At 39.3% G+C, this 25587-nt stretch overlaps 2 protein-coding genes across 2 annotated transcripts in view; one reads left to right on the top strand and one right to left on the bottom strand.

Moving 5' to 3' along the window:
- Positions 1-25587, top strand: part of LOC306868005 (histone H3.2-like) — a gene marked incomplete at its 3' end in the record, with an annotated part of 468278 nt that overhangs the window by 140357 nt on the left and 302334 nt on the right. The gene's annotated exons all lie outside the window — the stretch shown is intronic.
- On the bottom strand, positions 185-25551 carry rbl2 (retinoblastoma-like 2 (p130)). Its single transcript, XM_079414072.1, has 22 exons — positions 25206-25551; positions 24396-24526; positions 22259-22459; positions 20349-20413; positions 15630-15758; positions 15366-15526; positions 14386-14450; positions 14117-14288; positions 13874-14037; positions 8837-8952; positions 8597-8700; positions 7374-7511; positions 7132-7296; positions 6884-6980; positions 6549-6776; positions 5778-6034; positions 5297-5473; positions 4996-5067; positions 4811-4913; positions 3830-4044; positions 3406-3570; positions 185-3314 (listed from the first exon to the last, which is right to left on the bottom strand). The coding sequence occupies exons 1-22, from the start codon at positions 25341-25343 to the stop codon at positions 3141-3143; spliced, it is 3237 nt and encodes a 1078-aa protein (XP_079270198.1). The 5' UTR covers positions 25344-25551; the 3' UTR covers positions 185-3140.

Consider the following 25587-nt stretch of genomic DNA (forward strand, 5'->3'; position numbering starts at 1 on the left):
GCTTCTTTGAAGTTTGTTGATGACACATGTGGCATCGGTCCACTCTCCTGCCCTGTTTGGGTTAAAATACAAGAGCATATCCTGTCCTGCTCTGTTTTATAGCAGCTTGGTGCTTTTTATATTGTATTTTCAGAAGCACCTTTTTTATTTTCTGACAGTGTTTTTGTCAGTTTTTGTCCCTTTTGAGTCTTTGAGAGGAGATGAGGAAGTTCCACTCGTGTGTGGCTACAGCAGATGGAGATTTGAGAAACATCTAGAACATTTTTAATCATGTTTAATCTACATGCATTTATCTATAGAAACTAGCATTAATTACAGTAAAGCTTGATTACACTAGAAGCATCTGATCAAGTCACGTTTACAGGCCTGTGTGTGGATATATAATAATACAAATCATAACTCCAGTGCTCCATCTGCTGGGAAAAATGTATTATACAGAGACAACAAGCACAACCTATTTATTTTATTCACACTTTAAAGTCCTATATGACAGAAATTGTTATTTGAAAGCCATAATGTTAAACATTTAATAATCATTAAATCATACATTTTCAGTTTTTTTAAGTATTTTCATTAGAAAAGTAATATGAACTGGTCTTTTTAATGATACTAACTTGTTTGTTGAACTACTGTATAAAAGCACTTAACTATTACACACACACACACACACAAAAATCATTTTCTGTGTAAATCATATATAAATATTAGATGAAACATCTACACTTTACAAATATTAGACATGTTGCTGTGACAAATTGGAATAACTTTTAAGTACTATATTGATAAATATTACTAAAAATGACCTACAATTAAAGCTATATACATATACACACACCAAAAATACTAAAATTGAATGAAAACGAATATTGTATACAGTACTAAAATAACACTGCACTAGCATCATTGCATGATTGCTGGAAAACAGTCTGGGATAATAATGCATATTAGTCAATATTTAAGGCTAGCCTGGTTAAAAACAGCATAGACTAGAGTACAATAGCACAACTTGAGATCAGTTTTCTTAGAAAAAATTTATTAACGTTGGATGATAATTTAATGCTGGGCCGCTGTGTTAGACTCAGTAAAGCAGAGAGATCATCAGGAAAGGCAAAAAGTTCAGGAGAAAAGGCACTTACAACAAACACGTCATTTTTCAGAAACGAGGGAAGGAAACGTTAACAAGCAGACACTTTCAGAACTGAAGAGGAAACACGATTGTAACACGTCTAATACATGCAGAGAACAGCATGGCAAATAAATACATCAAAAGAGCACTCACCTCTACTAATAACATGATTGTTACCTGATGTTATTCGTCTAACGAACTACAGTTAGAAAAATAGCATAAATATATAAACCAGCCTTACACACACACAAGACCGCAACTCCACGGACACATCTCTATACATTATAAAACTCTTTAAGAAAAATAACTCTTTATAAAACACACACGGTAAACTCAGAGCAAGATCTGCAATGAAATCTGTTGTTAAGTGCTTCAAATCTCTTTCAGTCTTATATGACACATCCAAGCATTTTAAGCAAACACTAGGCTACGTCTACAAAATACTCCTTTAGCTTCAAAAATATCTGAGCTGAGATCACTGGTTGATCGTGGCTTGATTGTGATTGATTTGATAGTGATCTTTTTATAGCCCATCTGTTTGTTAAAAATGGCTTTAAAGCAATGTTTCTCCCAAAAATGAAATGATCATGTCATTCAAAACCCATACTTTCTTTTTGTTTAACACAACATTTCGATATTTTCACGCAGCTCTTTTCAAAAGGAGCCCCACACACAACATGCAGAGAAACACAACAAGATATTATGGATTTAAAGGGGTCATATGACGATGCTAAACATAATATTATTTCGTGTATCTGGTGTAATGTTTTTACCTGGTTTAAGGTTCAAAAATCACATTATTTTCCACATACCGTATATTATTGTTGCTCCTCTATGCTCTGCCTTTCTGAAACGCGTAAATTTTTCAAGTTCTTCATTCTGAAAAGCACAGTGTGCTCTGATTGGCCAGTTATCCAGTGCGTTGTGATTGGCTGAATACCTCAAGCGTGTGACGGAAATGTTACGCTCCTTACCATATTTGGAAACACATTGAACTAATTTGTTTCCTATGGAAGCCCATTTCCGCCACAGAATATAAAATAAAAAAAAAGGCTATTGCGACTTTTTATCTCACAATTCGGAATTCTGAGAAAAAAAGTCAGAATTGTGTTTACATCACGCAGTTCTGACTATTTCTCAGAATTGCGACTTTGTCTCACAATTATGACTTTTTTACTCACAAATGCGAGTTTGTTTCACGCAATTATGAGACAAAAAAAATTAAATTGTGAGATAAAAAGACGCAATTACCTTTTTGTATTTTTATTCAGTGGCGGAAACGGGCTTCCATAGTTTCCTCACTTTGCTTGAAGGGATAGTTCACCCAAAAATGAAAACTCTGTCATCATTTACTCACCCTCAAACCTGCATGAGTTTCTTTCTTCTGTTAAACACAGAGTAAGATATTCCGAAGAATGTTGGTAACCGTAGACCGCAGCCATTGACTTCAATAGTATGAAAAACACTACCAGTATTCTTCAGAATATCCTCTGTATTCAACAGAAGAAAAAACTTGTACAGGAGTGTAAGGACATGAGGGTGAGGAAATCATGACAGAGTTTGCAGTTTTTGCTCATTTGGGGGGTTTTGCTTGCTGGGACTCTTTGATTGGTGAAATTTTCTGAAAGGATCATGGGTAATGTAGTTTTTCACCAGGGACTCCACTGTTAAACATGATTATATAAAACACAAGTTGAAATAATGCAAACTGATGGCTTCAACAAAAGCATATACCATCAGTTAAAAGTGTTCACTAGATTTCTCTTTAAAGGTTTATAAGTTATTTTTTAAAAAATCAGTTTCCCTATGGAGAACATGAATGGCATTTTTGCTTCCAGAACCTGACTGTTGTGCTCTCTAGAATACAAGCTTGACTGTAGTTGCACGTTCAAACATGATTATTCGAGCATTCGAGCCTCTATCTAAGCTGATGTGTAGACAGGACATTTCGAGACTCACGTCTGTAAATAAATTATTTTGGGCGACTTATGTTTTAACGGGTGTTGTGGAATCCTCAGTGGGAGGAGCTTCGGTCGTTGGCCACATCCTGTAGGCGTCTGAGCAGAGCCGTCTGATTCTCTTGGCAGAGCCTTTTGGCGGGAGACTGCTGCTCTTCTTCCAGGGCGATACTTCGCTTCTTGGTGGGTGTCTCACCTGTTCGGATCATGCTGTTAATCTCTCGCAGCCGCTGTGGGATGAAGCGAAAAATTGTTTAAGAACTACGTTTTGATGAATCTGAAGAGTGAATCTGAACAGGAAATCATGTTTTGTTCTTTTACGTTGGATGGGCTGGAGCTGACATAGTAGAAGATCTTGTCTCGAGGAGAAATTGGGCTGCCGGTCTTGTGTGGAGAGATGTAGATGGAGTGATTGTGGGACAGGAGGACCCGTCGTGGAGAGCCAATGCGGAGTGACGGATAAGGACAGAGGGGAGGTGCTTCAGCCTGAAAACATACACACACACAGTTACAGATATAAATCTGAATCTGAATCAACACTGAATTGATGGGAGTGGAATAATGACACTTGTCTTTTTGAGCGCTGCTTCACAGCAGAATGTGAATTCGTCTCATATTTGAAGTTTACATCAGGGATTCTGTTATTTTCCTGTTTATTACTGTGCCGCTGCTTTGAAAATGTGTTTTATAAAGTGCTATGGAAATAAGGGTCACCACAGCAATATAGAGGAGGGGCAATAGTTACCCCGTTTTTTGGCGAGTTGCTGGAGTAACGCAGAGCGAACGGTTTGATCTGTTTAATGTAGATTTGGTTGTAGAAACGGATGAGGTCTCCTCTCTCCTCCTCCTGCTCTTGGGGGCCCCCAGGGGCCCGGGTCGGGGTGGATGGTGCGCTGCTGGGCTGGGGAATGGGCAGAGTGCTGCTGGAGCGCATGGACACAGGACTGCTCTCACCGCTGGCTGCAAAACAGAAAAACAGGAAGTCATCATAATAAATTCACAACCTGCAAATTATTTCTGCATTCCCGGGGCCTATTAAAGAGTCATAGCAAAAATATTTTTAAACTAAAACCATGCTGTATCTTCTCATTAATGAGTACATGTGCAATATGACAAATGTTATTACATTGTTATTACTACAACTACAGAAATACCACTGCGATGCAAGAAACCCAAATTATTAAATATGAAAAGTATAAGACTATACAATCCGAAAATTACCAGTATTATTATTGTAATCAATTAATTTAATTGAATTACTATGACTTATGTACCATGATTGCTCAAAAACAATCCAAATTTATGAAACCAACATATTTTCTAACAAAACAATATAACTCTGGGATGTTTTCAAACAAAATATGTAATGTAATAAGGTGTAACAATCAATCAATAAAAACAAGTACATAACATAAAATATTGTTATTAAAAGAGTCATTTAATTCCTGTAGTAAATCTATGCATTTTTTATATAAATATATATCTTGTCTGGGTCAAATCAGACCAGAATTCATCATAAGGGTTCAAGGGCACAAAACAGATCAAAACAACTGGAAGACATTCACTAAGAATGAAATGCACCTGCATTTCATTCTTGGTGTTTATTTGCACTATGGCTGCAATGTTTTAGCACCGGATGTACTATTAATTATGTGGGTGTATAAATTACAGAACTACAAAAATAGCAGACTTTCCAGTGTCAAAAGCTCTATATAATGTGTGTTACCTTGCTCTTGTCCTCCCTCTGTGTGTGAGCACTGTCTGTGGGTGTTTTCACTATTTCCTGAGTGGCGTCTCTTCCTTCCAGAGATCAGCACACTCCTGTACACCTGAGATACAATCTTTATTAATATCCCCATCACGTTAACTTCTACCTTACTGTTTTTACAGATGCACTGAAGATGCACTCACGCTGCTGCTGGCTTGAGGTTGAGATCTGTAGCACTTCATGATGTTCTGAAAGGACTTATCTTCTTTTGTCACCTGAACAATGGACAAAACACTTAAAGCAGCCATTTTCCTTGCTCTTTTGAAATAAAAAAGTTACGTGTGACACACTGTAACATGCAACGTTGATTTCACACATCATTGCACTGCAATAATATGCGGAACAAAAACTGCTACAAAAGTCTAGAATGTGACCAATTACATATAAATACACCTATGAATAAATACCTATAAATAACTTGTGTTTGATAAATAATGTTCATACCTTAGTCATGACATAGATGGCACACATGAGGAGCTGGTCCAGATGTCGGTCCATCATGAGATCGGTGTAGTGCACTAGCGAATACTCAAAACATGTCCAGATTTTCCTGCGCAGCTCTGTGCTGATGTCCAGTTTAGCACACAAGTCTCTGAGACGCACACTAGCAAGATGATATACCTGGTGGGGGAAAGGGGAATTATTTAGGATTGAATGACATCTATTGATATTTCAATCATGGCAACTTTCAGAACAGTTTGTGCATGATGACGGATATGACAATGTTAATGCATTTGGCTTGTGACGGACTAGCTCAGCTACACACACTGCTGGTGCTGGACTTGCTACTGCCAATAGACACGCTGCTGTGAGCATGTTAGATACACTGCCGCTGCATAAACAGGCACACATAAATCCTGTAGCAGATGTAGACAGGTGGTGCTGGGGGAGGTGAAGGGATTCAGAAGAACAGATCTTACTGTACCTTGCGGAAGAACAGGCAGAGGGAGCCGGTCTTCTGCGCTTGTTTGGTGGGTGTTCCCTGGTGAGGGCTCTTCCTGTCCTGCTTGGCAGGGCTGGGGCTGTTCTGGACTGTGACTGTGGGTGTTGCTGTCAGCTGCTGGGCGGTCAGGGTGCCCGTCAGAGCCTGGGCACTGAGCGTTGGCAGAGCCCCCCCGCTCTGACCCGTTACTCTCACCTGCACCGGGATGAATGTGATGCCACCACTCTCATTTGCAATTCCTGCAAACAGTGTAAACAAAGATGTAAAAAAAATCTAAATTGTAATTGAAATAAAATGTTTGTAAAATAAATTCTGTATTTTTACTGTTATAAATGGAAATTAAAAAAGAAATGTATATTTTCACAGATCAATACTTGTTGTCATTTTGGGTATTTTATTTCATCATTTCCTACATTGCCTCTGCTCTTTCTGCCAATGAGATCGCTTTGTCAAGATTTAAATAATCTGGCTCAGTGTTTGCTCTAAGCTGGTCATTATTCTGAAACCCTCCACCTCCCCCAGAACCACCTGTCTAGATCTGCTTAGAGATTTATCTACTATATGCCTATTCAAGCAGCAGCATATCTTACATGCTCATTGCAACGTATAGATATGTGTGTTGTTGTTTTTTTTACAGGTCCCAAGAAGAAGAATCAATGTTTTTTTATTTTATTTTCTGTGGTATCACCTACTGAATAACAGATTCATAAAGGTACTGATGATTAACTGATGATGTTGTAGATAGTTTTGCACCTTGAACAGGTATGGTGACCGTCTGGCCATTGTTTGCTGTGACAGTAGCTGTTGCCATGGTGACCACAGTCTGTCCAGGGATGTGGCTGACCAGAGATGGCTGGGCCACTTTGACAGGTTGAGGAGGCTCAGAGGTTGAATCTCCATCGACAAAGAGGCGGCGACAGGCCGTGCCAGTAGGGGGCGAGCTGTAGCGGTCATGGAGAGATGTAGGGGATGGAGAAACTCCTGCAGGAGGAAAAGAAACAACATATGAACATTTGGTTCTTTGCAATAAATGTATAAAAATCATCTTGCATTTAGTCACAGTGCTTGTTTCATTCAAAGTAAGTCACCTTTTCCTGCTCCTGCGATATTTCTGCTGAACTCACTCTTGTTGGGAGTGTGTGTGCTGCTTCCTGAACTGTCCTCCAGGTGTTGAGGAGGCATTACCTGTAATTAATTTCACACTTCAGAATATTATTTTAAATTATATTATTTATGTACTATTTTAAAATATCCTAAAATATATTTCTTTTTCAAGAGGGATTGCAAACATCACTGATCATGTTTATGTTGTTATAAGCGGTTATATTGTTCTGACCTCCTGGCAGGCAGGAACGCAGTTCTTGGCGTCTCGGATGCTCTCCCACAGCGGGGAGTTTCCTTTCCATGCCAAAGATTCCAATACCTGCTCCTCAACATGGTTCAGATGTTTGACTACCTCCCGGAAAAGACCCTCCTCCGCCCGTACCAACACCTCAATCACCTATGAGCAAGATAGAGAGGCTTTGACTTTTATGAATGAATGCATACCATTTTATGGTTATCTCTAAAGTCGTTTACCTTGTAAAAGTGATAAGCAGGGAGGTCAAAGATTTGCAAGACTCTGGGAAACTCTCCCGGTGGTCGATATGAGAAGATGACGATCTCCAGGCAGCAGACGACCAGTGACCGGTGAAATATATCTTGCTCTAGAATGCCCTGAGACACATGATATAACATTCAGCAGAATTACCTAAAGTGTGCTGCTAATATTCAATAGTTTTACATTCCTCATGGCTTAGTTAAAGGGTTACTCCACCCCAAAATGAAAATTTCGTCATTAATCACTTACCCCCATGTCATTCCAAACCCCTAAAATCTTGGTTTGTCTTCGGAACACAATTTAAGATATTTTGGATGAAAACTAGGAGGCTTGTGACTGTCCCATTGACTGCCAAACAATTAACACTGTCAAGGCACAGAAATGTATAAAAAACACATAATCAGAATAGTCCATCTGCCATCAGTGGTTCAACCGTAATATTACGAAGTGACGAGAATACTTTTTGTACGCAAAGAAAAAAAAACAACAATTTTGAAAAACAATCAAACTGCGTATGCTGTTCTGTGTCAGCCGTGCCACACGGATACACTGTTTTAGCTGAAATCAAATCAAATCGTAAACAAACGTACAAGACGTATCGTTGCAGTGCGGCTGACACAGAACAATGTACGCAGTTTGCGTTCAGTGGATACTCTCCAAAACAGCACTACGCTGATACAAAGGAGACAAATTTTTGAATAAAGTCGTTTTTTTTTCTTTGCGTACAAAAAGTATTCTTGTTGCTTCATAACGTTACAGTTGAACCACTGATGGCAGATGGACTATTCTGATGATGTTTTTTATACTTTTCTGTGCCTTGACAGTGTTAATACTCTCCATACACTGATTGGCTTCATCACTCTGTCTCCTCTCCACCATTACGCTGGTGTGTGGTGGGCGTTCTGGCGCAATATATCATCCAGGTGGATGCTGCACACTGGTGGTGGTTGAGAAGATTCCCCCTCTTTCATGTAAAGCGCCATATAAAAATTTAACATTATTAATTGTTTGGTAGTCAATGGGACAGTCACACGCCTCCTGGGTTTTCATCCAAAATATTTTAAATTGTGTTCCGAAGACGAACCAAGCTTTTACGGGTTTGGAACGACATGGGGGTAAGTGATTAATGACAAAATTTTCATTTTGGGGTGGAGTAACCCTTTAAGGCATATAGTGTGATTTGTGTGAAGATGAAACCTACAGATAGGTTCATGTCTCCAAGTCGTTTCTTCTCCTGGTTGATGATCACTTCCAGTGATTTGTAATAAAGTGCCTCAGCCAAGCAAAAATACTTCACTGCAACATCTGTGAAAAAGGATCCGCCAATTTTTTGGATCAATCAACAAATGATAATTGTTTGAAATGTGGGAAAAGCCATTAGCTACAATTTAAAGAAAAAATTGAGTATAATGTGACGATAAGGAAGTTCGAACATGCACACCTCTCGCCAGAGTCTTGTTATCATCTCGAGAAATCTCTGACATCTCATGAAGAAAAATCTCTGACATCTCCTTCAGTCTGGCTGCTATGGACTCACTGGGGTCTCTTACACATGATCTGTTACACACAAACAGAAAATATCAATGATTCCAGTGCACTGCAAATTTCACTGCAACTTTAACAGGTCACTGGAATCATTGCAATCACAATCACTAGAGTCCCAGTTCACTGCAAACTTTACAGTATCATATTTTACTGGAATCCCTGTAATCAGAATATACTGGAATCACTTAAAAGGCACCTATTATGCCCCTTTTTACAAGATCAAATATTGGCCTTGGGTATCCCCAGAATGTGCCTGTAAAGTTTCAGCTCAAAATACTCCACAGGTCATTTTTTGGTGTGTGTATGCAAATGAGCTGCATACTCCTGCCCCATCTCCAGAAGAGGGCATCGCGTATACGACTCTCTGCATTACATACCTACAGCAATAAAGAGTCGGTAAAAGTAACATGACTGAGAGCGAGAGCACAAGTGTTCAGCCGTACATATTGGAAGCCAAAAGCACTGAAAGTGGGAGGAACAACGCATTGTTATAGAGCTCGTGCCGCGCTGACCTGTCATCAGCGCAACTCAAAGAACAGAGGCGTGCGACCGCGCTACCGAAAAGAACAGCACAAACTAATCTCACAGGCTCAGTGCTGATCAATTAAAATACTTTGATAACATATGCACACAAATACGGTTAAAACACTAAGCACTATAATGACATGACATTCATAAAGGAGTCTGGAGTGAAATGATTTGCACAGACACAAACGAATTTAGGTAGATTTTGAGGCGCATTACCTTGAAAAAGGAAAGTAATCCACTGCATCCTCAGTGGCTCAGATGTTGGGAGAAAATGATGACTCTTATGTTCAGTCTTGCATCCAAACAAAGAGCACCAGGATTGCTTACTAGTCATTGTTGACGTTACAGCAACTCGAGCGCAGAGAAAATGGAGGACAGTGTACAACCGCTGAGAGCAGAAACTATAGCAATGCAGATCTGTCAATCAACCCCGTGGCCCGGCCCTATGCAATGTGATGTCATATTGCATAGAGAATCAAAACGGCAGGCTTAGTGAGACTTGATATAATGGCGATTGAAAAAATGAGGAGTGGATGGATTTTTATTATTGTAGGATGGTTGTGTTCACACACTACCAACACACATTTATGTCCAAACACCATATAAAAGTGGATTTTGCATAATAGGCGCCCTTTAATCACAGTTCACTGGAATCACTTGTGTCATATTTTACTGGAAACAGTGGTGTCACACAGACCCAGCCCCTTGCCGTCACAGGCACTGGGCCGGGTCCGTGTGTTCCACCTCGCTGCCCCGTTGGTCCCGCTGGCACCACTCTTGGAGCCTGGCTAGCGCTTCCCAGTCCGTCTCGGTGGCTCCGACGGACCATCAGTATATCAGTACAAGGTCCTGCCCTTCGGGCTATCCCTGTCGTCTTGCGTCTTCACCAAAGTCATGGAGGCAGCCCTTGTTCCCCTGAGAGAACGGGGTGTGCGCATCCTCAACTACCTCGACGACTGGCTCATACTTGCACAGTCTCGAGAGCAGTTGTGCGTGCACAGGGACCTGGTGCTCAGGCACCTCAGCCAGTTGGGCCTTCGGGTCAACTGGGAAAAGAGCAAACTCGTGCCAACGCAGAGAATCTCTTTTCTCGGCATGGAGTTGAATTCGGTCAACCAGACAGCACGCCTCACCCAGGAACGTGCTTAGTCGGTCCTGAACTGCCTCAAGACTTTATCAGGCAGGACGGTGGTACCACTGAAACTCTTTCAGAGGCTCCTGGGAGGTTCTAGGTGACCTACCCCAGGAGGTAGCACTCACTATCGCTTCAGCACGTGCACCGTCCACAAGACGGGCCTATGCTCTGAAGTGGAACCTGTTCGTCGAATGGTGTTCCTCTCACCAGGAGGACCCCGGAGATGTTCAATCAGAGCCATGCTTTCCTTTTTGCAACAAGGGTTGGAGCGTAGGCTGTCCCCCTCCACCCTTAAGGTTTATGTTGCTGCCATTTCCGCTCACCACGACCCTGTAGAGGGGAAGTCGGTGGGGAAGCACAATCTGGTTGTCAGGTTTCTTAGGGGGGCCAGGAGGTTAAATCCTCCAAGGCCTCTCTCCCTACCCTCTTGGGATTTGACATTGGTGCTAAGAGCCCTACAAACTGCCCCCTTTGAGCCTTTGCAGTCAGCCGAGTTGAAGTTTCTTTCTATGAAAACTCTACTCCTGACTGCATTGGCCTCGATCAAGAGGGTGGGGGACCTACAGGCTTTTTCAGTAGACGAATCGTGCCTTGAGTTTGGGCCGGCTGACTCCAGTGCAACACTGAGGCCTCGGCCCGGCTATGTGCCCAAGGTTCTTACCACTCCCTTCAGGGACCAGGTAGTGCACCTGCAAGCGCTGCCCCTGGAGGAGGCAGACCCAGCCCTAGCTTTGCTCTGTCCTGTACGCGCACTGCGACAGTACATGGATAGAACTCAGAGCTTCAGGACCTCAGAACAGCTCTTTGTCTGTTACGGAGGACAGCAGAAGGGGAAGGCTGTCTCCAAGCAGAGGATGGCCCACTGGATAGTGGATGCCATCACCTTGGCCTATGAAGCACAAGGGGTGCCCTGCCCACTCAGGTTGCGTGCTCACTCCACTAGTGGTGTCGCATCGTCCTGGGCGTTGGCTCGTGGTGCCTCGCTAGCAGACATCTGTAGAGCTGCGGGTTGGGTGACTCCCAACGCGTTCGCTAGGTTTTATAGCCTACGTGTCGAACCGGTTTCCTCCTGTGTTCTCACCTCAAGCGGGTAGTGGCACTGAGAGGCCTGGCTCAGAGTCGGCTTGCGGCGTCCTTACACCTAATTCTCCAGAGAGTTCCTTAACCAGGCAAACCCTGTCGAGTCCTCCAGCACTCCGGTGTCCAGATGTGGCGGAACGTCCGGTGCCAGGCCTTAATCCGAAATCTGGTGTGAGGCTAGTGCCCATATGAGAGACCCTGTCGGGATCCCATATGTGTATTCCACGGTATGCTTATTAGAGCCGTGTTTCCCCTGGCAGACCACGTTCTGCCATCTCTAATGTTGCAGCCTAAGCCATCTCAGAGACTTCCATGTGCAACAGGGCCCTACGGGGTTACTTCACATGTCTAAATGTCACTTAACCCCCTCTGGGAGGAGGTGACTCCGCAGTGTGCCTCTTCCAAGCGGAAGGGCATGCTTCCCAGTGTTATCCAAGACCTACTGTTTGGGTTGCTCAAGGAACAACAGTAGTTGACCTCCTCTGTGTAGAGCCCAGTCCTATCGTCTGCCTTATAGGAAGGATCAGGAGGCCTACACAGGGCAAGTAAGTAAGCAATTTTATTTGTCACATACATAATCATACAGAGTATAACCAGCAGTGAAATGTAGGTATTATAGGAAGAGATACAGCTTGACATGAGGAGAGGGGGGAGAAAAAAAAATAAATTCACAGACTATATTCTTATGAGAGTACAGTGTGAGAACAGAAAAAACACCCCAGCAACAAAAAGCACATAGTCAATCAACAACATAGTCACACGACTGCAACAGGGGAGTAAACCAGTTCCGGCAAGCAGCCATCCGGTCCTGCAGCCATTCTCGGTGCCGGTCAGACCTGCTTGTCAGGCCGGCGGAACAAAGCGGCGAAGGCGAGGGATCGGGGGTAGGAGGTGAATGCATATCTGTGTATGTGCGTATGTGTGTGTGTATGTGCCTGTGGAGCCGCCACGCTGGCATACAAATCAAGTTGTCTCAGTCCACAGAATGTGATAGCGACACAGCACGTTGTTATGGAGACAGCCTTGATCAGGACCCAGACAGAGTCAACAATCCGCAGGTGTCTGTGGAAGGGGGGAAGGAATGTAAGAGCGTCACACTGCAGTGCTCTTCCCGGGTTGCTTCCCGACGTGACTCGGAGTGACCGACTGAATGGGAACATCTCGGTTACGTATGTAACCCTCATTTTCTGAAGGAGGGAACGGAGATGTCACGTCCCATCGTCACAGTCGCTGTACCACCGTTGAGCTGCCGGGTCACCGGCTCGGCTCCTCAGCGAAAGCATGAATTAATGAGGTGCACCTGCTGCCTCTTATACTCATGCTGTGATTACCGCATGCCAATGTCGATTGGCTCGTTTAGTTACACTCGAAGTGGTCTCTCTGGCGAGATCCCAATTTCGGCGGTCAGCCGAAGTGACGTCTCCATTCTCTCCTTCAGGGAACGAGGGTTACATACGTAACCGAGACATTTTACTGGACTCTCTGGAATAACAGTTCATAGAAATGACTGGAATTACATATTTTTTTGGACGACACTTTTACTGGAATCCCATTTTTGCTGAGCTCTCTAGAATAATAGTTTTACTGGACTCTCTGGAATAACAGTTTTACTGGACTCTCTGGAATAACAGTTTATAAAAATAACTGGAATTACATCATTTATATGGACGAACATCTTACTGGAATCATATTTTTATTGGACTCTGTAATCATAGTTTTACTGGACTCTGGAATCACAGTTTTACTGGACTCTGTAATTATAGTTTTTAGAAATAATTGTAATTAAAAAATTTTTTTGTACTACACTCTTACTGGAATCATATTTTTTACTGGACTCTATGGAATCACAGTTTTACTGGACTCTCTAGAATCATAGTTTTACTGGACAGTAAATAGAAATAACTGGAATTACATCATTTATTTGGACTAACATCTTACTTGGAATCATATTTGTATTGGACTCTCTAAACAGTTTTACTGGACTCTCTGGAATCACAGTTTTACTGAAATGTCTGGAACTAAATCTTGTTGGAATCACAGGACAGTGGAATCAGTAAAAGAACATTCCATCTGATTTCAGTAAACTGTGATTGCAGTGCCAGTGAACCGACAGGAAATACACATACTTTGCTTCTTGTATTTGGGTGTATAAAGCAGATTGTGAGTAACACAGAACTAACTCGGGCTCACCTGAATATGTCTCTGAGTCTCATGCTGGGTCTGTATTTGAATCCTGTCAGCAGAGTGTGCAGACGGCCCACACTCTGCATCGCTGTGGAAACGGGGGTACCAGCACTGCTCTCTGGCACGTACCTCCTTCCTGTCAAAGGCGTGGACACTTTCAGAGCAGATGCCTGTGAAATGAACACACGTTTATTGATAAGTATTACATCGTTACATCGATGTGCATTTCTGTTTGTTGGACACACATACTGTCATTGAGTTCTGGAGGGGGTCGGTCACTCGTTCCTGGTTTTCTATCCCGTCACACAAACAAGGTCCTGAGATGCCAATGTCTTCTCTGGCTGCTTCTCCCAGAAATATCGTCTCATCCAGAAAACCGGATGACAACACGTGTTCCTCATACACACGCTTCAGAGAAGCACTAAAGAAACAGAGAGAGCGAGGAGATTGTAAACTACAGGAGAAATGTTTCAGCAGCTTCACGCAGAGCAAGTGTTTAACTGAAAAGAGACACTCACAGACTGTCACCAAAATTCACCGGCTCCAAAAACCCAGTCAGTGTGTCTTCTTTCCCCTTCAAAACCTGTGAGAGAGAAAACAAACAAATTTAATACAATAATTAATGATAATAAAGCAAAGTAAATCATAATACTATTTAAAACCTGTTTAAAAGACGTGAAATATGATTTGCAACACATTTAACATGACATATTCTGAATGTGTAAACTTTGAACTTTTGACTCAATTGAACGGTCAAAAGTTTGGAACAATTAAAATTTTGTGATTTTTTTGAAAGAGGTCTCTTATGCTCGCTAAGGCTGAAACAGAGATACTGTGACATGTTATTGCCATTAATTTTTTTTTTTTAAATACATATTTTTAAATGTAATTTATTCTTGTAATGGTAAAGCTGAACTCTTTTAGCAATCATCTTCAGTGTCACATGATCCTTCAGAAATCATTCTAATATACTGATTTCGTGCCAATTATTATGCATTTTTATTTGTGCTCAATTATTAATGATGGTTCTTATTATTATCCACGTTGAAATAATAATCTATTGTAAGATTATAAATGTGTTTACTGTCACTTTTGATAAATTACGCCAAACTTTTGAATGGTAGTGCATGCACAGTACCCACAAAAATATGAAGCAGCACAACTGTTTTCAACATTGATAATAATCAGAAATGATTTTCGAGCAGAAAATCAGCATATTCAAATGATTTCTGAAAGATCATGTGACACTGAAGACTGGAAAAACTTACATTTTAAATACACATATATATATAAATATATATATATATATATATATATGTATATGTATATATATTAACATTCTTTGAAAATTCATTAGTATTTGACTATATTATACTGCTTTAATATGTTGTTGTTTTATTGTAATTTTGATCAATTTGATCAAATGCACCCTAGGTGAGCATAAAAGACTTTCATAAGAAAACATTTTGACGGTAGCCTACATTTGTATTTCCAGTACCTTGCGCTCAAAGAGTTTCTTAATGAAGGGTTTCCAGAAATGCTCTTTTGCTCCTTTGGCCTCCAGCACCAGCCCATCATGAAGCTCACACAGCTTCTCTATGAAACATAATGAACCCGGGCCGGGCTTATAATCTTTACTGTTGAAGTCCTCAGGGAGCCCTGCGCACAAAACAAGCACAAACCAATGTTTGATTGACCTTCTGTGATCTCCTACTGTCTGGACACCTGATCTCAAAACAAACGCTTCAGTGCTGTGTGGGACCTTCAAATGCCGGGTTGAGCAGATCTTTACGACTTGAGCACAGGAGAGCGTTGCAGTAAACCAGATCCAGAGCGCACAGGAGCAGATGATACGAGTTCACCAGATCATCACTGATCATTGGGAAGTTTCCTACAGGACAGAGGAGAACATTTTTTTGATAAAAATATAATTAATAATAATAATATATGAGGGCTTCAGCGGTGGTTCTGCAAAGATCTCTAATGACATCCGACTGTAAACACCTTTTTGGTTCTAGTTGGAACCTACTTTAGTATGAACATGTTTCCTCTACTGAAATGAAACAATGTGTCAAATGTATTACAGTAAAGAGCTGAGCACAATAGTGTTGAGCAGGAACACACTGCTGATCACACTACAAACATATATCAAGCAGACAGGTGGCCAACTTTACTGCAACAACAGGAAAAGTCTGCAAAAATATCAACATGTGCTGTTAGGCCACAATGCCTGGATTTATCATTTCCTGTTTAATTCATTTCAAGAGTTACAGTACCAGCCTGTGCAATGCAAAGAATGCATCCAGCCTGCGAAGCCTGTGTATGTACATTAATAGCAAATCTCAAGTGTTTGATTGCTTCCCAGGTAACAAATTTAGATTATGAAAACATTGTTTTGATATGTTGAAATATTCAGTTTTCTTGTCATGGTCATAACATTGTTTAAAGGTCACAAGAACATTTCTTCCAACATTCTAACAACTTTATTTTCACCCAATCTATAATGTTATTTGTGTGTTTATTTTTTATATTCTCAGACTCAGAGCATTAAAAGGTCATTTTTTGTGTGTGATTAGAATGTTATTTAAAGGTTACAAAAATGCTTCTTAGAATGTTCATAAAGTACAAGTAACATCTTAAAGGGATAGTTCACCCAAAAAATGAAAATGTGGTCATCATTTACTCACCCTCAAGTAGTTCCAAACCTGTATGAATGTGTTTGTTCTGCTGAAGAATGTGGGAAACAGAGCAGTTCTGGGGCACCATTGACTTCCATAGTATTTTTTTTAACTACTATGGAAGTCAATGGTGCCCCAAAACAGTCTGGTTACAAACTTTCTTCAAAAAATCTTCCGTTGTGTTCAGCAGAACAAACACATTCCTACAGGTTTGGAACTACTTGAGGGTGAGTAAATGATGACCACATTTTCATTTTTTTGGGTGAACTATCCCTTTAAGGACATTATGAAAATGTTGTTCTAACATTTTGTCTTAAAGTTTTAAGAATGTTCATTAAGTTAAAATAATGGTAAATTCTCACTATTACCCAGTTGCTTATTAGCATGCATATTACATTATATTGGCTGTTTATGAGTATTTATAAAGCACATATTAATGCCTTATTCTGCATGACCATACTTTAGATCCCTTAATCCACCCGATACCTAAATTTAACAACTACCTTACTAACTATTAATAAGCAGCAAATTAGGAGCCTTATGAGAATGTTCTTCTAATATCTTCTCTCAATGTTATGAGAATGTATATCAAATATTAATGAAGTAATAAGAACGTTCCATAAAGGCTAATAATATATTTATTATTATATATTATTAGTATTATTATATATTATTTATTACAAAACTCATGACTTTAAAAAAAACCGAAACACTATATGCCCTGTTACAGAAATGTAAGACATGACATAATAATGGCACAATTCAGAAAGATTTGCAAATTAATTGTTCATACTGGTTAGCAAACGTACTCAAATGATTTCATAATCTTGTATGGCATATACATCACCACTCTTACTATTTTGCAGTATGTACTGCACAGAGTGTCCATTTTATATATGCTAATATGACATACTACTTTTCTATAATGTGCAAAATACAACCAGTGCACACTGCAAACTGCATCCCACAATGCAATGCATTCACTTCAGTACCTTCCATTCCCAGTCTGAGGAATGAAGGTAAAAATCCACTGTGAATTAGAACTTAACTGTAGTCTCTTTACTGCTTTGATTAAACTGCTAAAAGCCAAGACAGTTTTACAAACAAGCAAACGAACAAATAAATATGCCAGCCTAACTGTCACTCACTTGCATGCATGCTGCTGTACCTGCAGGCCAGAAAACACGCACTACGCACCTTTCACATATATACATTTCAGATTTCCAGTGCACAATAAAACACAACGTCAAGCTAATCTGAATTAAGTTTGCTGCACTTAGTACTTACATGCATTTTCTTATTTCATTCCCCAGATAACGTGACTTTGCATCTTTGACCAGCAGCAGGCTGTTTTCCCTGCATTGAGTTCAGCAGAATGAGGGATTTTGCTCCAGGACGGGATATAGAGGGACACAGATCGGCCCCAGTGGCCTGCTGAGCTTTACTCAAACACAGACAAGTCCTGACTTGTCATCTGGGCTGGTTGCTATGTTAAGTGACGCACGCAGCACATGAGGAAATAATGCACTCAGCTGGTGTCCTCTTGCTCTGCTGCTCTATGCTTTTTAGGCTTGACTTTAAATATGTGTGATATTTTCTCGCAATACACCCATATAAAAAAAGAATATGAGCTCAATTTGGGTTTGAGCTTCATGCATTGCTTACTGCATGACATCCAGCATTGTATAGCATTAAGTGGATATTATGGAAATGTTTAAGACCATATCCAGGGCATATTTCAATTTATAATAATAATAGGACCAGTGAGATAATTTGCATTATGCATATTTTCTAAGAAATTCTCTTTACTGAAATTATTTAAGTTATAAACTAAATTATATAAGTGCAAACTATTTATTTTATTCTGAATTACATTTATAAAACAAACAAACAAAAACATTTTAAATATAGAATTAAATAAAAAATAATGCAATAATAAATATTTAATAAATAATAAATACATATATTTGGGGTGTACATTTCCAGTACAGGTCTTTCGGTTCAATATGAATGTGTGGAACTTAATTTGAAACTCCTAGTTTTGTATTTTTTAATTTCAACAAACTGATTACAAATCTTAAATTCCAAGATCAGTCTTTTAGTTTATGCCGTTTCAGTTGAAAACGTCACTAGAAATGAAACAGCGCAACTTGCAAAACACAATTTGCCTTTTGATTTTCACCGTTTTCCCGATTTGCCCATTTCTACTTGATTAATTTCCACCTCTGATGAGATCTTACTACAGCATGTCTGATCATGCAGCTCAACACAAACAGTTAAAATATCCCTGTTCAACTAGCCAAATTCACCCGCAGCATTACACCAGTGACTCTGCAGATGAGATGAGGGCTTGTGTTGATGTGTGTGAGAGGAAATGCTCTGTCCCCGCTGGCCTCTGACCGAATCAAACATGCCTGCACAAGCCCACATAATGAGCACAGGTCACATGATCAAGCTCTCTGCACTCTCAACCAATGATGGCCTGTCCCTCTGTCAGACACTCTGCAAAGCTCATGACCCTCTTAAGGGACACAAGAGGAGGAACAATCCCATGAAACTCTGCATCTCCTCCCTCCTCATTACAGCAGGAGCTTTCCTCTGCTCCTGCTAATTACTTCAGAACTCGTTCCTCTCTCATGTCTCCTTCTGTCCAGACTTTTTACCCTCAGTCCACTGTTATTTAGCAGTGACTCATTACAGCATAAAAGTCTTGCTCTTATGAAATGAATATTTGATGTACTATGCAGACATGATGTAACTTTCACAAATCTAAACTCCATCTCCAATCCAAACTATTTCTGAAACAAAGCAAAACAAAGTAAAGCAAACCAAGGCAAAACAAAGCAAAGTAAAGCAAAACAAAACAAAACAAAGTAAAGTAAAGTAAAGCAAAACAAAACAAAGCAAAGCAAAGCAAAGCAAAGCAAAGCAAACCAAGGCAAAACAAAGCAAAGTAAAGCAAAACAAAACAAAACAAAACAAAACAAAGTAAAGCAAACCAAGGCAAAAAAAAGCAAAGTAAAGCAAAACAAAACAAAACAAAACAAAGCAAAGCAAACCAAGGCAAAACAAAGCAAAGGAAAATATAAGTAAACATAACAAAACAAAGCAAACCAAAGCAAAGGCTACCAATAGCTGGATGTCATTTGCATATCTAATTCTTAAAGGTACAGTAGAAATGAAGTCAGAAATAATAGTAATACTTGCTATTTTATGGTTTGGGGCCAGTATATATATATATATATATATATATATAGACTTATAAAGTTACAGACATGTTACTTCTCTCTCTCTCTCTAAATATAACACAAGTTATATTAAATTATATTGGGCAGCAAAATGTTTTCAATATTGATAATAATTATCAGAAATGTTTCTTGAGCAGCAAATCAGCTTATTAGAATGAGCTTTGAAGGATCATGTGACACTGAAGACTGGAGAAAAAATGCTGAAAATTCATCTTTACCATCACTTTACCAGCAATAAATTACATTTCAAAATATTTTACAATCCAAAGCAGTTATTTTACAATTTATATTCCACCGTTTTTACTGTATTTCTTGATCAAATAAATGCAGCCTTTGTCTTATCGACCCCAGACTTTTGAACAAGCAAGTGAAAGATGTTGAAGCTATCATTAAATTCCGAGCTTCCATATTGCAATTCTGAGTTATATAAAGACGTGAATGTTTTTACTAGTCTGAAGCTTGTAATTAAAGTTATAGTGTAAGTGGACTTCAGGGGGAAAAAGAGCATGTAGAATATGGCCCTGTAAATGAATGGTGTGTTAAAGAACTCTTTACCTTTAGCATGTATGAACAGGATCCAGCAGAAGTTGAAGACCTCAGTGACGGTGCAGGGATGTCGTCTGAGGACACAGGAAAGATCAGTCAGCACAAGCCTCTCACGGACACTCAATATAGGCTAGAGCTGTTTGTTTCCATTATCCAAGAGCTTTTATGTAATCCAAATCAGATCCATATGCATAAATAACTGATTGTTTGCACACTACTGTAGACAATAAGTTATTGAGATTACAAAATTACAAATGACTTGCTTCTTGCTTCAGACAAAGGCTGCATCTCATTGCTAGCATTACTTGATCTTAGTGCTGCGTTCGACACTATAGACCATGACAGACTCATAGATCGATTACAAAACTATACTGGTATTCAAGGGCAGTCTTTAAGATGGTTTAGATCCTACCTGTCTGATCGCTACCACTTTGTTCATTTAATTGGGGAGTCATCTCAATTACCACCAGTAAAGTATGGAGTACCACAAGGATCTGTCCTAGGTCCTCTTCTATTTTCAATATACATGTTGCCTCTTGGTAATATTAGAAAATACGGGATTAGTTTTCATTGTTATGCTAATGATACTCAACTATATATCTCAACAAGACCAGATGAAACTTCTCAACTATCTAAGATAATAGATTGTGTAAAAAATTTAAAAGATTGGATGACCAATAATTTCCTCCTATTAAATTCAGATAAGACAGAGATATTACTTATTGGACCAAAAAACAGTACACAGAATCTCTTGGATTATAATTTGCAACTAGACGGATGCACTGTTACGTCCTCTAAAGTCAAAAATCTGGGTGTTATATTAGACAGCAACTTGTCCTTTGAAAATCATATTTCCCATGTTACAAAAACAGCATTCTTCCATCTTAGAAACATTTCCAAGCTTCAAAACATGCTACCTTTTTCTGATGCAGAAAAGCTAGTTCATGCATTCATGACCTCTAGACTGGACTATTGTAATGCACTGCTAGCTGGTTGTCCTGCATCTTCAATAAACAAGCTACAGATAGTCCAAAATGCAGCGGCTAGAGTTCTTACCAGGTCAAGAAAATATGATCATATTACTCCAATTTTACAGTCTCTGCACTGGCTACCTATTCAGTTCCGTATCATTTACAAAATATTATTACTTGCCTATAAGGCCCTAAATGGGTTAGCACCTGCGTACCTAACTTGTCTTCTACCACGCTACAATCCAACCCGCTCTCTAAGGTCACAAAACTCTGGACTTTTGGTAGTACCTAGGATAGCAAAGTCCACTAAAGGAGGTAGAGCTTTTTCACATTTGGCTCCCAAACTCTGGAATAGCCTTCCTGATAACATTCGGGGTTCAGACACACTCTCTCTGTTTAAATCTAGATTAAAGACACATCTCTTTAGTCAAGCATTCACATAATGCATTTTATAATCTTGTACTGCAGTTATATCTGATCAAATGTACATTATTATTATTCTTTAGCTTGGGTTGAACAAATTATTTTTGCTTAGATGGAACAGCAGCTATGCTAATTACGTCTCTATTTGTTTCTCTGTTGATTAACATCCCGTGGTAACTAGGAACTACAGAAGCTTCAGTCTGGATCCAACCCTTAAATGATCTGAGATGACCGAACACCGGAGGAAAGATAATGCCAACCCCTCAGAGGACCTCAGAGGATGCCAACGCTCAGACAACATACAGAATTACCAAATTTTGCCATAAATTAAATATATTAAGGTTCTGCAATATATAAATATATTGTGAAAACTTAATTTCCTGTAGAGCTGCTTTGCAACGATTTGTATCGTAAAAAGCGCTATACAAATAAACTTGAACTTGAACAATAATCTGTGAACTCCAGCGACCTGTCCTGAGATTATGTGTCATGTGATCATGTGCTTCTCAGGTCAGGCTGAAGTACCTCTGTTTCCTGCCTCTGTGCGTTCTGGGTAATTCATCTGTGGGCGCCTTGAAGATGTCTTTGAATAAGGGCACGTATTTCTTAAAGATGACGGACGTGACGGTGAAGTTCCTCTCTAGTTTCTCTGTGCTCTGCTGGAACTCCTTGGGCAGGTTGGCCATGTCCTGCCACTTCTTCATTTTATTGAAAAACTCAATCAGGCTGGAATATAAAATGACGTTATTTAAACCTCAGTATAGCAAGTGTTGCAATAATAAACAAAGTTCATTTCAACGTGTCCTTGTTACACATGAGTCATTCTAAAATTGAATCAAGTCATATTCATAGCGCCTTTAACAATACAGATTGTGTCAAAGCTGCTTTATTTTTATACATTTTTCTAACGTTAGGGTACATTTCATGTCTGTTTATAATTATATTGTTTAAAAAAAAATCGCTTCACAGAAATCATATATCAATTAATAAAAAGCATAATATATCTCACAGAAATAGTTTGTGCACCCTATGTTTCGGTTTGTTTGACATTGTCTTGATGTCCCATGAATTACAGATTTTCAGTGTCTGTTTTTTTTAAGTGAGTGAGTCTTGAGATCAAAATAATCAATCCAAAAATGTTAAAGTCAAAATGACTGTCACGTTTATGTTCCTGTTCGGTTCCTGTTTTTCCATTTTCCAGTGTTGCTTGATTAGTTCATTCGGTTCCACCTGTGTTGATTAATTATCTTGTTTGTCTCAGTTCATTTAACCCCTGTTTTCTCCCTAGTTATGGTGTTCTGAACCTATATGCTTGTGGTTCTCCATTCTTCTGGTGATTCTCCTGAGTTTGAGTTGAAATGAAAGACTTTCCATTGAATTACTCCTGCGTGCGCTTCTCTACAGCCACAAACTGTGAAGATGACCTATATCAAATTTATTTAGAAAATCTAAGAACTCCTGAAAAAATAATTTATGTTTTAAAATTGAGGTTACATTTAATTTTCTTTGAATTAACATTATTTTCTAATGTCTGTAAAACTTAACTATGTTACTAACCAAACAACCACTGAAACCTAAATAAATACGCAAAATAAATCAAATTAAAACACCGTCACAACCAGTTGTCAGTGAGTATTTCAGTGAGTAACTTCAGTTCAAATATATAATATAGGATCAAGATAAATAATGTGATTGGCCAGACAAACCGAGCCATTGAAATCAATGCCCACGCTGCATGTATATTATATATATTAAATGTATATTTGGACAACGTAAATAAATAAATCCTACAAGTTTTTAAAAAAGAATCACCATATATATGACGGATTAACAGAGAAATAAATTCTTAAATACATGAAGAGTACCAGAGAAAACATTAAATAATACATAATTGCAAGCAATTAACACTAAACCAAAACCTAACCCTGATTTTAAATAAGTTTACTCAGGACATATTTGTGTAATTACACTGTACCAAGGACTCATCGAAAATAAAGTGTGACTGAAATAATATTTTGCATAAACAAGATGAATACTCTTTTTAGGAAGATTTCATTGAGAATGTATACAATGTTACATTATTTTCATGGCAAGTTCACATTATCACCCCAAATCCTGATAATACCTCTGAATTTGTATTTTTTTGTAAAACAATATGTTTAAATCTACATGAATTAAAGCCTTGAAACAGATTTGACTGATATTTAATTACAGTAATGTGAACTTGGAGGCCGGGAACTTCATTTTATTGAAGCAAAATATACTTTTCCTTAAATTCTTCTGATTTGGGGTTGATATAAGAGCTGTGCATGTGTTTGACACAGTACCATATACTTTTGCTTTTTGGGCATTTATATCGTATATGATTTTTATTATTAAAAAAAACTAATAGTAACATTTTTATTTTGCTATGATTATTTAATAGTAACATTACACAACGGTATACACTCCATCCATTCTCTGTGGCTTATGAGCTGTGAAAAGATACAAGTTCATGCCGAGAAGAAACACAGCTCTAAATCCCCAGCTGATCTTTAAGTTGTCTTGGGAACATCACAACATGTCTGTGTGTGTGTGTGTGTGTGTGTGTGTGCAACAATCACTGAACTGTTCAGCTGAATCTCTATCTATATGATCATCAGAAGTCAATCAAGTCACTGACCTCTGCTGTGAAGAGCGCAGGATCCTGGTCAGAGACACATAGTTGCCCTCCGCTGTGCCTTTCCCTATAGTGGGCACCGATGAGCGACACGCCACATACAGAGCACACGCCAACCAGTGCAGTTCACTGCCCTGACACACACACACACGGAGGATATAAAACAGAGGCTTTAGCTAAATTTAGCCTGAAATATATGTTCACACTAACAGTTCACAAAACAGTATTACCTTGATATTACCATGTTAGAACAGCTACCTAACAATTTGTAATTTGTAATTAAATTACATAGCCTAATTTCGTTACATGTGACTAGTTACTTCCCAACACTGTTTATTAGTGCTACCACATATGGTTATGTATAGAATAATAATTCTGTAACATGGTATTTGACAGAAAATCATTTACTGTAACTGCAGTATACAGTAGCCAATGCTGAAATGTTGTATTTTTTCTGCACAAGCACAATAAGGTGACATACTGTGGTGCCGCGGATGCATTTTGTACATATAGACTAAAAACAACCTGAAAGCACAGCTGGTTCTTACTGTGCATTATTATAATCGTTTGGCTGTAAAGCTGTTCATTCAGATAAAGCCGATGATGATGTCACGCGCATTCTGCACTCTTGTCAAATGCGTAATATGCGCGTGCACATATTTGAACATTTTCAACATGTTAAAGCACGCACTTTATTAATTAAAACATCAAAATAACATAGCATGTCAATTCACATGAATACTATTGAATGCATGCAGAGCTACGTTTATTAACGCGTGCACCGGGCCTGTGTGTTATGAGCTCTCACTTTACCTCCAGAGTGTAATTTTTGTTGATATTTTCATAACTCCTCCATGCCCCGTTACTCGACTCCTCATCCATATTCAGAGCTCGACACAGATCTTCAAATGCATGTCTAGTTTTCACCATCGTATCTTCTTCCTCGCTCATTTCTGTTGTTTTGGTGCGTAGATGTATAAATATACGAGTGATTTGTATCTTTGTGTGCAATTCGAGAAACGTAGAAAAGCAGATCGCTATGAAATGAACGGCGGTGAAATAAGAATGAAGTTATTTCATGACAGCGCGAGAGACTGTACAGTTCTGCACGGTGTAGCCATTTAAATGTCCTTTACGCTGAGCGCGTGCCGACGCGGACGCAATGAGAACGTACGACGCGTTTCTGGCGCAAGTG

The sequence above is a fragment of the Barbus barbus genome, assembly GCF_936440315.1.
Source record: "Barbus barbus genome assembly, chromosome: 50".
Taxonomy (NCBI): Eukaryota; Metazoa; Chordata; class Actinopteri; order Cypriniformes; family Cyprinidae; genus Barbus; species Barbus barbus.